Source organism: Nipponia nippon, unplaced genomic scaffold (genome assembly GCF_047370975.1).
Source record: "Nipponia nippon isolate SJK-2023a ecotype South Korea unplaced genomic scaffold, ASM4737097v1 scaffold_4, whole genome shotgun sequence".
Classification (NCBI taxonomy): Eukaryota; Metazoa; Chordata; class Aves; order Pelecaniformes; family Threskiornithidae; genus Nipponia; species Nipponia nippon.
Genome location: NW_028262358.1, coordinates 93,191,699 through 93,209,249, shown reverse-complemented (window position 1 = coordinate 93,209,249; position 17,551 = coordinate 93,191,699). Strand labels below are relative to the sequence as shown.

Genomic DNA, 17,551 nt, shown 5'->3' with positions numbered 1-17,551 from the left:
AGTTCAACTTAATTCTGTGAATGAATAGTTTTGTAAGAGCAAATTGATAACATTTCTTCCCTCTGACTTCCAAGAGATGACTGGTAGGATGGTGGCAGAGCTCTGCTGAAGTTAATGGTGCCTCAGACAGAGAAGAGGATCTGCCTAATTAGATCTGCCTGAAATAACTAGTGTCTTCTAGAATTGCATAGAAGAAGGTGGCTAAAGGAACGTTAACAAAAGCAATACACTGAAAAGATGTTGTTTATACACCCTTCAGAAGGGAAATAATTAAGATAGTATGAAGGTTCAGTAAGGAATAGCTTGTGGCCTGTTATGTGAGCACACTTGTTACCTTATTTGCTGTACAGAGATGAAGTAGGATGCATGGGAGTCAATGTAACCGTGGGTTTGCCATTTCAAAACTCATGAAGCGTGAAGGAGTGTGCTTCTTATGAAGCCTCCTCAGAATCCGGGCTTGGGTGAAGGATTTGGGGAACTTGCTCTGACCTCAGTCTGAATTTTACCTGCCACGTGTCACACAAATTTGGTATAAAGTTTGTGTCGCCCCCTAATGTGACTTAAGCCTCCCAGTGCATGTTTGGAAGTCTCCAAATTTGAATTTGAAAAAAAGCCTTTTTTCTGCATTCTAAAATGCAGTTTTGAAATATGTAATTATGAACAAGTGTTCTTATTTTTGTAACTGAAAATGCTCTTTTTCTCTGTATGTATAGTTGTATATATTATTTACTATGGGCTCTTTCAAGTTGGAATTTCATGTTGTGTTAGTACAGGAATACTGTTCCTACTCATTGTGGATCACATTCAACAGTACCTGTAAGAGTAAGTTTGAGGAATATTTTTTCTGTGAATGAAATACCCCGTATTCCACATGAAGGCAAGCATGGGATCCTTCTAGCATGTTTTCACGCAACCTGTAAAGTTTCCACGTGAATCTGTGTGGGAACTGTTGACCCACCTCCGCTGAGTCCTGTGTGTGCCACTTTGTTTTTGTTATGTAGCAGTAAAGCCCAGAACCCTTTGCTATGCTGTGAAAAATGCACATTTTTCCAGAGCCATGCATATGAATGAGGAGCACCCCTTTACTGGTTCTCTTTATGTGTGAGTATGCATTGACCTATGCAAGGATGCAATAAAACAGAAACAAACCCAACAACAAAAAACACACTCTGGATGTCTTGAATGACTTACGGTAGCACTGCATCAGAACTCACCGTCCAGAAAAGAGTAAAGAGAAACTATCTTTGAAGTGACAGGCCAGAGTAAAATTGTCTGACACTCTTCATTTTACTGATGCATCGCGTGGAGGTCCAGAAGCCACATTAGAGAACTGTAATCCTTCATCAGAGCATTTGTTTGGTTGCCTAACATCTGTGGATTGCTAAGATAAGTTATTACACAGACCTGCTTTAGTTTAGATTACTTTGGACCACATCCCAGTATATTCAATCAGGATATAATTCCTGCATGCTGCGAAATTGCTTGCTCCACATACTTCTCTCAAAATGTTTTTCAATATACAGTTTTGTCACTGAAACTGTTCTGTCACCTCAAGTTTTGTTTTTTTTTTTTCCTCTTAAAGAAAAGCTTTTATTGTTTTTCCTTTCGGATTGAATATATCTCAAGGCAAACATAGCATTTATTAAGTCCTGAAGAGATTGCTAAACAGGGATGGTAGTGTAGCTTCTATGTGAGTATAACGCAGATTTCCTACATGTGTAATCTGTGGTGATTGGTATGTATTGTGTCCAAACTGCAGTGTTTAAAGACAGCTGTAAGAAAGTGGTTTTGTATTTACATGTCTAGTATTTCTTCTTTCTGTATTCTGTATTTTTCTGTGTCTATTTGTGCATTAACTATTCCTATTTGTTTGGATCTTATAATATTTTGCATAAAATGAATTACAATATCAAAGGTGATTATGTAAATTAATGGTAATTTCTTGATGTTTATTACATACTTTACCCATATTTAAATGATCAAATACATTAAATTGTAAATGAAGTCTTGCCATCTTTACACATTTAAATGTCCTTGCATACATACACACATAGGTAAGTTAATTAGAATATTTAAATTTTACTTTAGTGTTCCTTATCCTTCCTTTAAACAAACTCTAGTTGATTTATTTTTTTATTAACACTTTTTTCAACTTTTGCTGTAAACTGATAAAATACAGGCAATGACATATTTTTCATTAATGACTTTGGTTTATAGCATTGACATTGATTTTATACACAGACACAAGTGTATGCACACTTGCTGTCGAATGAGCTAACAATTGTGTCAGATTCTATAAAGACATTTAAAACTGTATTTTTTCTTCCTTTTAGTCTTGCTATTTTTTTAAATACTGATAACAATAATACCAGATAGACTAAAAATCTATTGTATTAGAATAGAAAGTCTGATAAACTGAATCTCTGTCTTATGAGGTATACTAGATGAAGGAAATAAGACATTTTGGAATCAAGGGATTTTTTTGTTAAAAGACTAGCATTTATTTTGTCGAAATTACTGTTCCTATTATCCTGCTGAGGGTTATCTGTTATTATCAGGATACATGTTTGTGCCACTGTTGGAATAACTGTAGCTTTTGATTAAGCTTTTTTAATTAACTAAAATTTTAATAGGTATTTTATTATCCTTCTTAAATAGAAGAAATGTAACAGTCACCTTTTGATTAAGGCACAATCCAAATATAGGGAAAAGAGATGGATGTCTTCTCAGTGGTGTTTGGTCAAACAGTGCAGAAGTGGTATTGGAAGTTCTGATGTAGCCTTCAGACCTAAACAGATAGTCTATTCTAGGGTGTTTTAAATAAATCTTAATTATGTTAAATATGTAAAATGCCTAAAATTTTCATCATGCCGTGTAGGCCACACACTTCCTCCCCAGGCCAGAGAATAAGAGAGCTCGGTACCAGAGCTTTGTTCTGTTGCAATTTCTTCCCTAAAGTGATTGTTTTTTCTGTTCCTTTTAGTTTTAAGTGTTGTATAATTTTGCGACTGTTGCATCATTCCTGTGTTTACACAAAATAATTTAAGCATATTTTTCATTCAAACTTTTGTCATCCTTCTTACCCTCTTTACAATTTTACCCATTCTTTTACTTCTGTCCACATTAAACTAAAAGATTTTCTTTACCATTTTTCTTAGTTATTGTCAGCTTTGTTTCCTCTCATCTCTATTTTTATTTCTGACAAAATTTCTACCTCTTGTATATTCTTCATGCATTTTGCCTCTTTTGTTCTTCTGCCCCAAAACTCCTTTTGTCTTTGTCTCAATTTTTTCTTAAATATTCACACACTTTAGAGTCCTGATTAACCTTTTATTTTTCTCTGGTGATTTACTCTTGTACATAAGGCTATTGTATATAGACTTGAAACATAGAGTCTTGCTTTACTGTGTGTGCTCCTGTTTATCTGTGTATCTGGAATTAAAAAAAAAAATCTAAAAAATCATAAGAAGCTCCGTTTATGTACACAGCTTAATTGTGATTGCCAGGGACATGTGTTTCATTTATTTATTTATTATTTCAGCTATAACTCAAAGAGATGTTAAATGATCATTTCCAAGTAGCGCAAAATATGATACTTTTGCATTCTTTTCATTGGTGCATTTAGTTCTCTGTTAGTAGGTTTCTTTAGGTCTTACCTTACATCTCTGGTAAGTAGTTGTGGATGTAGCTAAAACCATGCACAGTAAATACTGAATTTATTTGCAGGATAATGTTGAGTCATATTACGTGAGAAAAAATAATTAAAGGGAAATAGCGTGTCAGTTTTCTGTGGTGGTGGAGGTTGGGAGTTAGGTGGGCAGGACTCTGCCACCTGAGCTACAAGTCCCGTTTACAGTCCCCTAGGCTTGTCCTGACAGCGATCCACACCAGCAAAAACAACCTGACCCACCCCACCAACTGCATCAACACCAGCAACAAGCATTGGTTGTCTTGTCGGTGTTTGTTCAGAAGAGAGCTAGGGCTGGGCTGAGGGGGGATAGCTACAGGTAGGACTGACGTATATTGACAGCACATTTTGGAGAAGCTCGCATAGCATGTGCCTGTAGGATGCTTGGCTCTAGCCAGTGCAGTCAGTGCTTGGAGAAGCATGTTCTGGGTCCTGTCATGAGCACCAACGTCACCAGTTTAGAGGAGAGCAAGAGATCATACCTGCTCTGTGATAGTGAGCATGCATTTCACGGCCTGAGGGGTAGCTGCACTGACTCTTTTTGTTGTCTTCAACTAGGTTATGTGGGTATGCAATTTATGTCGAAAGCAACAAGAAATCCTAACGAAATCCGGAGCGTGGTTTTTTGGAAGTGGACCACAGCCCTCACCCAGCCAGGACGGAACACTGAGTGATACAGCAACTGGTGGAAGCTCGGATGCACCGAGAGAAAAGAAAGCAAGACTTCAAGAGCGATCGAGATCACAGACTCCCTTAAGTACAGCAACTGCCTCATCACAGGAAATCTCTTCTTCCAGTGTTCAGTCCGACCGGAGGAAAGGAGCAGAAGTATCACAGCCGGCTATGGGCCTGGACCAAAAGCAAGTTTCATCAAGGTCTAGAAGTGAACCTCCAAGAGAGAGGTAATGCTTTCTGTCTCGATAGAGCCTCACAATCATAAATGCTAGTTCAGTAATACTACACAAGGCTGTCAGCTGGGCCTTCTGTGTGTCTAGAACTGTGTAAAAACAAAAAATAAGTTGATTGACTGCCCAAGGAAGGATAAATGTTCACTAGCAAATACATTGTCTGATTTGGTCTGTGCAACAGAAATGAGGAAAAAAAAAATTGTACTTTAGAGATATTTCCATGTACTTCAATGCATTTTGGTGTACACTTTTAGTATAGAATTGTAAGTTACTTTTAAATTTTAAATTTGGCAGCTATTCTAAAGTTATTAAACAAAGAGCAAGCCTTTAACTTGATGAAATAATGTACTAGAATTTAAAATATAACCCCCCCCAGATATCCTTATGTCAAGGATGTCCTTATGTCAGATATCCTTATGTGTTATCTTTTTATCAATGACTGTATTATTTTCAGTAATAAACCAGGAACTATTAAAAGAGCTCATTTACACCTGCAAAGTAAACATTAATGAAGAACAGCAATAGTACCATCTTGAATTCAGAGCAAGTTGTATGCAAGAATAAAGCCAACGGGAAGCAAACTATTATATATTAAGTGAGTAAATGAGTAAATTCTGGCGCTGCATTCACTGTGATGAATGGGTTGAGGAGTAGCAAATCAAGAGAGGCTAATGTGATGAAGCAGTTGCTGTTCTTTTGGCTGCTGCCTGGCAGATGGCAGAGCAGTTGAGGAGGGAGCCTGTGGCAACAAAACAAGAGTCTGCCACAGAAGATTCTCCCTTGGCCAGAACAGTTGATGATTTTTTTTCGTACCTATTGAAGTTGAAAATGGATGATGAACAGTGGCTAGTTACTGTGTGGGTGAGGTCTGTCTGGGTTTAACTGTACCAAAACTCAGGTTAGTGTTAGGTATATGTATGATGTAAACAAACATGTGGTGCCCTCCCCTAATTCTGTTGGCTTTTTTCCCCCAGCACTGGGAAGGCCCTCAGAACAGTCGTCACTCAGCTGAAGGGCACTTTTAGGGCAGCAAAACGCTTTCTATTCCTGCTTTGATGTCCAAAAATGAGATGGTTATATTAATTATACAATAGCAATGTTCTCTACTTATCATTGAGACTTTCAAATGAAGTCCAAGGGTTCTGAATGGACAGCATCTATGGTAAGCTCAGGTCCCATTTACTGCCAAACACTCAGGAGGAACAGGAGATGGAGAAAAAGGAGACAGAAGCTTAAGTTGGATCATATCCAACTTTGCCTGTCCTGTCAGGTGCATCCGTGAAAATCTGTGATATGTAATCCGAAGATGTATTGGTTGTGGAAGGGAAGATTCAGTGCCACAAAACAAAGTCCTAGTGACTTTGTCCTGGTGCGGGTTCATCTCAAATACAGTCTATAGCTATGTTCAGCATTCTTCAAAATCGATGGATTCATATGGATTGCCTTTGGTAAGCAAAAGGGCAATTGGAATGACGACAGAAATAAAAATATCCAGTATAAGGGGATTTTATGATTCTTTGGCTTGTTTATTCTCCCAAAGCAGAAGATGAAAGAGGAAAGAGCATAATTTTCATGCAGCTTCATTATTCATTGTTTCATACTTTGACTGTACAGGGAAATAAATTACATTTTTCACCCTCTTTTACTACCAGAGAAAGGAGTGCCATTAATTTATCTCAAGGAGTCAGTTTGCTTTTCTTTGTATGCTTATGAAACAAGCACTTCTTTTTAGAGTTTTAGTAAGATAAAGCAAACTAGGTCAAATATTATTGTTTCTGGATATATTCTCTTTTATGTATTTTATATCCATATTACTTCTGTCTGTAAAATCATTGTGGGAGATACTCCATTTGGTGGTGTATATTTATACTGTCAGGGTGCTTGAAGTGAATTGTGTATATGTGGTTACTCTGTAAACCTCATGCTGCTGCCAGAAAAATGGAGAACATACTCCAATACTTTGTCATAGTACTGCAGTTACTACGAAGATGACTTTGAGTCTTCCTGTTTACATGGGTAAATTATTTTTATCTGCATTTATCCATGTTAATATTCTTTGTGGTTTTACTCAATTAATTCGGCCATCCGTAATTTATGTTTTTGTGGACTCTGGAAGTTGTTTGCTCTTGGAAAATAAAAGTACCGCTGGAAGGATTGATAGATTTAATTAATGTTAATGGCTCCAGTATCGTTCTTTAGGTTTTGCCATAGCTCATACTGGTTTATAATCTATTTACCATAACAGTGTACGCAAGTATTTTTATTTTGCATTTGGTTCTTCAAATCATTGTACTCATTTTCATTGTAGGAAGAAGACAATATTGCTTTCAGACCAGAATGGCAAAGGTTTAAAGAGTGAGCGTAAGCGCGTGCCAAAATCATCACTTCAAAAAGAAGGACCAGCAGATGACAGGGAGCGTAAAGAACGGCATGAAGGTAGAAGGCTTGAGAAAGGCAAGTCACAGGACTACCCAGACTTGCCAGAGAAACTTGAGGAAGGCAAAGTGCCTGATGATGAAAAACAAAGGAAGGAAGATGAATGTCATACCCGTTACAGGAGTGACCCCAATCTGGCAAGGTATCCTGTAAAACCACATCCTGAGGAACAGCAGATGCGCATGCATGCAAAAGTTTCTAAAGCACGGCATGAGAGAAGACACAGTGATGTAGCTTTGCCACATACAGAAATGGAGGAAGCGGAGGTACCTGAGAATAAATTAGGAAAACGCTCACAATTACAGGGAACTCAGGACAGAAAATCTCTTGTGGAAACTCAGAGGTCGTACTCTATAGACAGAACAGGTGATGTAAGAATTTCTGTTTCTAAACAATTAACTAATCATAGCCCACCAACTCCCAGGCATAGTCCAGTTCCTATAGAACACGTAGAATACAAGAACCACGATTCCTTTAAAAAACAGAGCCGCCTTGATCCTAGCTCTGCTATTCTCATGCGAAAAGCAAAGCGGGAAAAAATGGAGACCATGCTAAGGAATGATTCCCTTAGCTCTGACCAGTCGGAATCAGTGCGGCCATCCCCTCCAAAGCCTCATAGAGCAAAAAGAGGCGGAAAGAAAAGGCAGATGTCAGTTAGTAGCTCAGAGGAAGAAGGGGCATCAACACCAGAATATACTAGCTGTGAAGATGTGGAGATAGAAAGTGAAAGTGTCAGTGAAAAAGGTAAGGACCTTTATGTATATTATGCACATGGCCATGGTTTGGGGAAAAAAAAAAATCTGTATTTTTCTCTCTCTTTTGCCTCTTTTTTAAACATACACCTTTGTTTTTCCCCTTACCTTTCTTTTTTTTTTTTTTTCCCAACTGAGAAGTGTCTTATACCTGTTTACATTTGGTTTGCAATGTTTCCTTTTGCATTTTTAGATGAGGTGGTTACACATAGCATCAGCTGATGAATTTCTTTCTCATTGTCTTCCCTCTTTCACCTAGAACTGACAGGATTTAAGGGTTCTAGTTTATTCTCTCGGTGGTATCTGTACTCCTTTGGTCAGTGCTTCATCCTTTTGTCTGTATGCAGAATAATTTTCTGTGAATGAATTGAAATGGAAAGTGAGTTCTGTAACAATCTGAGAAGACCATCATAATCTTACTGACACCAGTCTTAAGATATGCAAAATTTTAGTACATTTAATAAAATCTCAAGGATCTGTCAGAGTTCATTGTTAACAAGGTCAGGATATGGAGCAAGGCGAGTGTTATATAGGAAAGAAATGAGAATTGCCTAACTTCTTGTCTAGATGAATTTGCTCCCAAGCTTACAAGTGTGTTTAAAATCTGTTATTTCAGTTTGCCTTCATTTGTTGATGGTAACACTCAGCAGTAAGGAAAAAGTGTAGTACACTGTGTGCCTTTAAACAAAGTCTTTCTTCTAGCTGAAGAAGTTAATCGAATTCATGAATGGTGGACAGATAAAATAAGCATCATCAGAGAAGACTGTGGTAGAACCTACCAACTGTCTTGTAACCCTACTTTGTCTTGAAGTGACCCTACAGTGAGCTGAAGGCTTTTTGTGTCTTTGGAAGTAGCTTTTTAGCTCTAGTTTAATTATCTGTGTTTGTAACTTGAAAGTTTTCTGTTGGTGTTCATACTCAAAATGCCAACAGCTTGTCTGCATTGCCTTTTAGTTCCTGGCACTGTTTCCTGACATGTCTTTGATTCATATATGCTAACCTGTCTGTCTGTCTTTATCTGATGTTGTAGTCTCCTCACATCCCCTAAAGCTCCAGGTATATGTATAAAAAGGGACAACATTTCTCTCCTATCCCATCTCGGTAGCTGCTTGTTTTAACTTTCTAAGCACGAACTTTTCCATTCAAAATATGGAAGCTTGCTTTTCTGATGATTTTTAAGGAGGGATGATGATCATGCCCCTAAAATCTTAATCCAGATTCCACTTAGACATAAAAAACCCTCACTTTTTTGACTGTGGGAGTTGTCAAATACTGGAGCATATTACATAGAGAGGTTGTACAGTCTCCATCTTTGGAGATGCTAAAAACCCAAATGGAGAAGGCCCTGAGCAATCTGCTCTAGCTGACCCTGCTTTTGAGCAAGGGAGTTTGAACTAGGGACCTACAGAGGTCCCTTCTGGTCTCAACTATTCTGTCTTTCTAAGAGAACGCCTCTCTCTCCCTTGTTTTGTGGCAATGTTCTATGCTGACATTTGGATCTGTGTACTTTTCCCTGACTTCCTCTGTTGGTAGTAGTGGTCTGTAATATAGCATTTCCTTTCCATCTTTGTTATTTGCTTTCATTTATGTGCATCAGTTTGAGGTTGCTTATGAAGTAGAAAGGATTTCCCATAATCAGTGAGGTGTATCATTATAAACTGGAAGGTCACTGACGTGAAAGTCAAGTCCAGGCTGAAAGTCATTGATACTAATATCAATATGTTGGTATAGTTTGCTCTGTAATGGTTCTTGTAAGTCAAACCTTTCGATGGTTGCTTTCAGGCTCATGACACTGATCTCAGCTTTTGACCAATTTCCCATTGTATTGTTAAACCATTAAGGGCTGGACTTTTTTCCTTCATCCCAATGAATCCCATAGGATTTCAAATGTCGCTAAATGCTTATGTTCTCGATAGCTGAATCAAGTTCTCGGTTACATCTGAGACAGATATTTAGGTTCTCCCTTTAGACAGTGGAGGCCTTGGTCTGTATCATATCACAGTGCTACCTCACTGTATTTGAATAAAAATTATAAACAGGAATATGGTGGGGACCTGTCTGACCACTGCCAGCTCAATACTTGATTAACATCGTTGAGCATTCCTTGAGACCTTATCTCTACTTGTCAATAAGCTAGCACTGTGTTATTAATCAGAATATATATACACACACATATATATGTATATATATGTATATATATGGGGGGGGGTTATGCAATGCATTAATTACAGAAATATATTTATTAATTTAATAGCTGTGAGATGTAGCTGTTAATGGTTTTTTTGCCTAATCTTGATATGACTTTTACAATCCTTGTCATTGGAAAAGAAGTGGAAAGTCTTTGAAGCTGGGGTTATAGTACAGAAAAAGAGCTAGGAAATGTGAATACAAATGAGAAAGCAGAAGCATTTTTGGTAATAAAATATCCAATTATTTTTAGAATTAAATTTTCATCAGTAGTTGAAAAAATCTGCAGTGTTTTGTAAGAATAGATGGAAAGGCAGGAAATTTTATTACCTAAGAAAACCTTTTAGAAATCCTTCAATGTTTTAAAAGAAGAAATGCCACGGTAAAAGGGTGTAGTGTTATAAAAATGGATACAAATAATTAAAAAATGTCCCTATTGTAACCAAGGTCAGAATCCTATTCTTTGCAATTTAGCAGCATTGTTACAAACAGAATTTCACCCACCATTCCTTCAGTGCTTTGCTTGTAATTTGGGAGAGACACTGCACAGGTCCCTAGTTGTAGCACTTTAGTTTATAAGCCCAGGAGGGTCTGGAATCCATCCTTTCTTATCTAAATATCAGCTCAGTCAGAAATCTGGTGCCAAAGTAATAGAAATGGAGCTAGAAAGATAGAATTATTGCAAATAATTTTTTTAACTTTGAACAGCCTTACCAAGAAAAAACAAGATCTTAAAATGAATGTTCACATTTGGTGAGTGCCAATATAAAGCAATCGCAACTGAGTAATAAAGGTGTACTATTTTCAGTTCTATATTGAACAACTAAAATAGAAGTTTTCTACGGAAAACTGCTTACAGAGATGTTTAAAAGAAAATGATGCCCCATAGCAATGTAAGGTATGAGTAGAGTGGATAAGACTGTATTGAAAATGAATAGCCAAAAATGACATATAAAGTAGATACTGTGCAAAAGTTACTTTTTAACATTTGCATTTCCTAGAAACACTGTTTAGGATTGCATTACCCTGTCTTCTGAGCACAAAAAACCTTCTAAAAGTGATATTCTTAAATACAAAGGAAGGTAATTTAGCTAGTATATCCCCTGCTATTTACTGTAACCACTTAATATGTATTCCTTCAAAATTATTAAGAAAAATAATTCACAAGCACTGGAGATACTTTCTTTCAAAAAAAAAAAAAAAAGTCTTTTGCAGTCCACTGGGATTTTGCCTCTTTGTCAGACGACCCAAAGATTTATGTTGAGTTGTTTCCATGTTGGAGTAAATCTAGAGAAAGAACTGCTTAGCAGTGTCCAAAAAGGTCATCTCAAATTTATTTTTAAAAAGAATCTGCACTGTTTACAGAACACTATTACTGATTGCTGATAATCGTTTTCATCCTATCGTTAATACAGGCTGTAGGACTCCTTATTCTGAAATCCGTAATAGTTGAACATTAGGTGGACTGAATTTCCAGTGACAACACTGGCCTGGCAAGGCCAAAGGAGTCCTCTTAGAAGGCATAAATTGCATTCATACTCACTTCAAAGACTTGCTAGAATAACATAAACCAGACTATTACAAATGAAATCCAGACCTCATTTTAAAACTGAGAACAGCTTCTATCTACTGCCATCCAATGAAGAATGCAAATTAGATTTGGAGTAAGTTTGAGAAAAAATATTTTCTTTAAAGTTTAAAACTAAGAATTTGTGTAGAACTAGTAGATCTGTGTCCAGACAAGGTTGTACGTAACTTCTTTTATCCCGTGATAGATACAAGAGGTATTCTAGACTTTTGTCATGCAGTCTTTGGAACTGGAAGATAAAATAGTGTTGGAAATTGGAACAATGAGAGGAAGTACTGAAAGCTGCTCATGTACTTTTATGTAAATAGATATGCTAATGGTTTTACATTTTGCATACTCATTGTTCGTATTTGCCTAAATGTATATTTTGTTCACACCGTTTAGGCTTGAAAATATGCCTAATACTCGCATATAGGCAGCAAAATGGTAAAAAGCTAAGTAAAACTCACTTTGTGTACTTTCTAGTGGATTTAATTGGGAGTGAGGAGAGCGTGATAGAGTTGGAGTCTTGTTTGAAAAAAACCTCTTGAGATTATGTTCCAGTTACTTTCAGTGAAGATGTGATTGTTTCATTCACGATGCCTTTCTTACGGTACTGGGAGGAACAGAGCAACCCAATTTCATTTAATTCCTATGACATTACCCTTCTGGCTAGAAAGTGTTGTGGGCAGGGATCTTGCTGGGATCTTGGTGTATGCGCAGGTGTGAGGCAGGGAGCTTGTGACCAGGAGGAGAGGACCTGGAGGTCAGAAGGAGAAAGGGATGCTATGGTTTGCAGATGAATGGGTTGGTGCTGGCTCTGCTCCAGGAGGAGAGGATCCGACCCCTTCCTCTGTCCTCCTCTGGTGTTTCGAGTGCTGCTTTGGGCGCTCGTGCTTGGGGGTGCTCCCAGGGGAAGGAGAGCATAAATTAAATCCCTGCCCCAGTGATTTCTTCCAAGTGCTGTAGCATTGTTGGCAAGGAAGGTAGCTTGTGGGCTAAGAGAGAAACCACACGCTTGCGGCAGGGTGTATAAATGGACCGAAAGAAAACATCAGGAAAAGGCTATAGAGAAGAGGAGGCTGGTTTTAAATGTTTTTAGCTAAGCTTTTTCACTGAGGTATTTTAAATCTGGAGTGTAGGCAAGTCAAGTTGTACTGTAACATCTGCTAGCATATTTTAACATCTGTTCACGTGGAGAGTTGGGCATGGAGTTTTAAAATGAGCTGAATTTGTTTAAAAATGTGACTGAGATTTAACTTAGTGTAAAATAAAATAATTTTGCTAGGAAAATTGTTAGTTCTTAGAAATTAGTGCCAATTTATCTTCTAGTCCTTGTGCAATAATTTAGATCTACATCTCATTCAGATTTTAATGAAAATATAATCTAAAATGGCTCTAGTTTCAGAATTTTGGTCAGTGCTAACATTATTCAAATCTGTCAATATTCAATGCTTTTGAGTAGCTGTAATTATTTACAGTGCTTATGGAATTGTGAAGAAGTGCTTATTAAATTAGTGTTGGGCAGTAAGAAATCTGTTTTGTGTAATGGAATTATGTAAAGTGCATACATGCATATGCAAATGAAATAAGCTGAACATGAGTGAGAAAAGTCATACTGTTGCCAAGAAATCCAACACTTCACTGAGATACATAACCAGATAAATGGGGATGTCACAGAAGATACGTGGCTGAATTCCCCTTTAAAATCCTAATAAAGCCCTTTCTCTAGTTTACCTTAAGAAGGTCGTGAACATGCTGGAGGGAGTTTGTAGAAGAGCATTGAGATTGACTGAGGTCTATAAAACATCATATGTAAGGAAATGTGGGATGGATTGGGGTTGAATAGTCTAGAAAAGAAAGAAAGAAAAAAGAAAGGAAAAAACTTAAAAAAAAAAAAAGGGCAAGGAGGAAGGACTTAGCTTTAAATGGGCAAGAAGAAGCTGGAGGGGGAAAGAGATTGAGTGAGTGCTTCTCTCTTCCCCTGGAGGGTTAAGTTACTGCTAGGGAGGCTGAAGCTCGGTGCCAGAAACCGTGTGAACTCTGAGCACGGATAAGCAAAGTTAAGGAAAATTGTAACCGGAATTTCTTACTCAGTTGAAATAGAGGATTCCTGGAAATAAAAATTGATTTCTTCATCACTTGCACTGAAATTGCTTGATGTTAGAAATACTGCTGTTGTTCCTGTGGCAGGCTCTGGGCCAAGGTGGGGAAATCTGGGGCTAAATCCACAGTACTCCTGACTGTAGCTTAACCTTTTTTGTCACCCTTTAAGTAATGACATTTGATAGCCATTTCCAGTACAAATTTATGTAATAACAATCTGATTTTTGAAAAGGAAAAAAGAAATGTACATTTTGACTTATCAAGAGACGTGGAACAAAAGGATGCCACAAACTATTAAATCTTGAGTTGTTTCTTACATCTCTGGCAGTTGGCAAGGCATTATGTTTTGTTACTATTAACGTGCTTTGTCTTCTGTGTTGCTTGATTTTTCATGTTAATTATTTTATTGTTTGTGCTTTGTCCCTTACCCTTCTCCTGCACATCTAATTCATGTGGGAGTAATTCATGTGGGAGATCTAATTCGTGTAAGCAGTGGGAGCTGCAGGTCATGGAGCACTTTTTAAGTGTCTAAGAGGGAGCTGAGAGCTTTCGAAAAACTTGCCCTAATTTTAGCTTCTGAGCACTTTTCAAAAGGCAGCTATACAGTGAACTGGAGTTAAAATTCTGCTAGCCTGAAACATGGCATGGCGTTATAGCCAGAGGATGATCCTTTCCCCCACTCTGTCCTATTATTGAGTATTTTGTATATGCCTATATTTTTTGTATACCATGAAAGTTATGTGAACTGCTACTCAGGATATACTGTTATTCTTTTAATCTGAGAGCTTAGAGGAAAAGGTGAACTGTGAAGGAGGAACCAAACTGTGTTTGGAAAAGCTGCATAGCTGTGGATGGTCTGTGCAGCATATTGAAGGATGAGTTTAGGTCTTGGGACTGAAATCCAAATCTTCTGCTTATTTCCACCTGTATGGGGAAGCTGCCTCCCTTTGGGTGAAAAATGAAAGCCTGTGAAAGAAAAAGGTAAACGAATTATTGGCTTATTATAGAATAATACATACAGGTTTATTAATTTCAGAGTTAATTTCAATTAATTATAGAGGTAACTAGGAACAAACAAGCATCTGATTCTATTATTTTCTGAAAAAGTTCATTCTGTTTCCTTTTCTTAGTTACAGGGATTCAGTGTATTATTTCTGATCATCCTAAATCACATTGAGTCCAAACATAGGGCTTATACTGTATGGTACTAAGTATTATTGGTTAGTATTTTGTGATAATATTTCTCTGATACCTTTGATATCTTTTTTTGCTTATAATAGTGCACTTAATTACTGTAATACACAGGAACCATTGCAGTTTCTTTCTTTCAGCACAACTTTGAGTAGATAGACTGGCCTATTTGAGCTTTCTAAAATCAGTGTGCCGATAAATGGCCTCTAGGAAAAACTTGATTGTGTCAGAAAGAAGGTTAATAATTATGAAATGTCTGTGTTTCCTTCAATTAAATATGCATGGTTTCATCCTGTTCCTGCCCATTTGCTCATGTGTTTTGCATTGCTCTAACACTTTCTTCCTTCCTTCTTTCTCCTTCTGTACAATATATGAACTGCACAATCAGGGACTCCCCACCTACACTTTGGAATCACTGAAGTTGATTCTTGTCTCCATTTCACCCATGATACCAAGCACAAAAGTTCTATTTTCAAATGTGAACATCTCATATGGCCTCATTGACTGTATTTACTGTACTAGTAAATTAAAGAGCCATTCTTTGACATCTTTGGCCAAGTAATGAAACATGGCACATTTCCATATGATGAAGCTTTTGCATTGCTCGAGAGAAAGGCTATATGGAAGCTGTCTGTTAGCATTTATTCTTAGCCTATCTCTTGTCTAGAAATAAATGTGAGAGTGCTAACTGACCCAGGGCACAACTGTTCCAGGGGTTACTGTAACGATAGAACAAGAAAGACAATCCACTTGGCACTGTCTAATACACTGGTATAAATGTAGTCATTGTTTTTTATACGTTTGCGTGTTTTCTTGCCTTGTGTTTAAATTGCAAGTTCAGTGGAGTCTGGGGTTTCTTTTTGTGTTTGTGCAGTGCCTGACTTGGTGAGATTTCAGTCCATGACTGAGACTACAACCTGCGTTGATGATAATAAAATAGTATGCTTATTTAATGCCAGGACATATTATTATTAGGTACCTTTTTCTTCCATTTATTGGCATCCAGCAGAATTCCAGATTACTGTCAAGCATCCTCTGGCATGCTTGCATTCTCTTGTGGCTAACTGCGGGTTGCCTGCCTCGAGGGATGCAATTGAGCCTAGATTCCTGTTCTCACTACCTATTAATTTGCTGTTAATGAGTTAAATTACCCTTTTGTTTACCTGCTTGCTTTTCCTATCAGATAACAAAGTGATTCATGTATGTATACTGCTACTGCTTATAAAGACATTGTGGAGCTATTTCTTTCATATAAAAAGACCAGATTTCATAGAATCATAGAATCATAGAATCGTTAAGGTTAGAAAAGACCCTTAAGGTCATCGAGTCCAACCGTTAACCTAGCACTGCCAGGTCCATCTATACCATGTCCCTAAGCACCACATCTATCCATTCTTTAAATACCGCCAGGGATGGAGACTCAACCACTTCCCTGGGCAGCCTGTTCCAATGCTTGACCACCCTTTCGGTGAAGAATTTTTTCCTAACATCTAACCCAAACCTCCCCTCGCGCAGCTTGAGGCCGTTTCCTCTCATCCTATCACTCATTACTAGGGAGAAGAGACCGACCCCCACCTCGCTACAACCTCCTTTCAGGGAGTTGTAGAGAGCAATAAGGTCTCCCCTCAGCCTCCTCTTCTCCAGACTAAATAACCCCAGCTCCCTCAGCCGCTCCTCGTAAGACTTGTGCTCCAGACCCTTCACTGGCTTCGTTGCCCTTCTTTGGACACGCTCCAGCACCTCGATGTCCTTCTTGTAGTGAGGGGCCCAAAACTGAACACAGTACTCGAGGTGCGGCCTCACCAGTGCCGAGTACAGGGGCACTATCACCTCTCTGGTCCTGCTATTCCTGATACAAGCCAGGATGCCATTGGCCTTCTTGGCCACCTGAGCACACTGCTGGCTCATGTTCAGGTGGCTGTCAACCAACACCCCCAGGTCCTTTTCTGCCGGGCAGCTCTCCAGCCACTCCCCAAACCTGTAGCGCTACCTGGGGTTGTTGTGACCCAGGTGCAGGACCTGGCACTGAGCCTTGTTGAATCTCAGACAGTTGGCCCTGGCCCATCGGTCCAGCCTGTCCAGGTCCCTCTGTAGGGCCTTCCTACCCTCCAGCAGATCGACACTTCCACCCAACTTGGTGTCATCTGCAAACTTACTGAGGGTGCACTCGATCCCCTCCTCCAGATCATCAATGAAGACATTTCCAGACCTTTCATCCTTTTTCAGCCTTTGAGTTGTTTTTTTTTTTTTCAGTTTGGAGTGTTTTTTATGGTGGGTTTTTTGGATTTCTTTTTGGTTTTGGTTTTTTTTTTTTTTTGACTGATGGAGCCACCACTAAATGATATGACAGCTTGATGGTTGTGTGCATGGGACCTTGCTGCTCTGTTCAGTTTACATTAGTTACTGCCCACCCCCCCTCCCCCCAGTTTTTAAGACCTTAGTATAATGGTTCTGATAACTGATCACATTGCTCTTCTGGTCCAAGTAGAGGACTCTCATAAGGTTTAGGTTCAAAGGCAGACAGGGGTTTTGTTTTGGCTTGCCCCTCAGCTCGAAGACACATAAGGACAAGGCAGAGTTTTACAGTTTTATTTTTAGTTTGATAGTTATTTTTGTCTTTTCTTCATAAGTTTGCTGTGAGAATAGAAAGTCTGCAAGCAGGATACTCAAAATGTAAGGGAACAGTGATTATTTGTTGGCTAGTGCACGTAGTAGA

At 38.3% G+C, this 17,551-nt stretch overlaps 1 protein-coding gene across 38 annotated transcripts in view; it reads left to right on the top strand.

Annotated features, from left to right (window-relative positions):
* Positions 1 to 17,551, top strand: part of RIMS1 (regulating synaptic membrane exocytosis 1) — a 344,078-nt gene that overhangs the window by 149,369 nt on the left and 177,158 nt on the right. For 36 of the 38 annotated variants that reach the window (XM_087773416.1, XM_087773380.1, XM_087773413.1 and 33 more), the window contains 2 exons: positions 4,247 to 4,590; positions 6,905 to 7,776. In XM_087773416.1, the coding sequence (XP_087629542.1) occupies positions 4,247 to 4,590; positions 6,905 to 7,776 (1,216 nt within the window). Of the gene's footprint in view, positions 1 to 773; positions 823 to 4,246; positions 4,591 to 6,904; positions 7,777 to 17,551 lie in introns of those variants that run through there. The other 2 variants (XM_087773394.1, XM_087773390.1) reach the window with 2 other exon arrangements.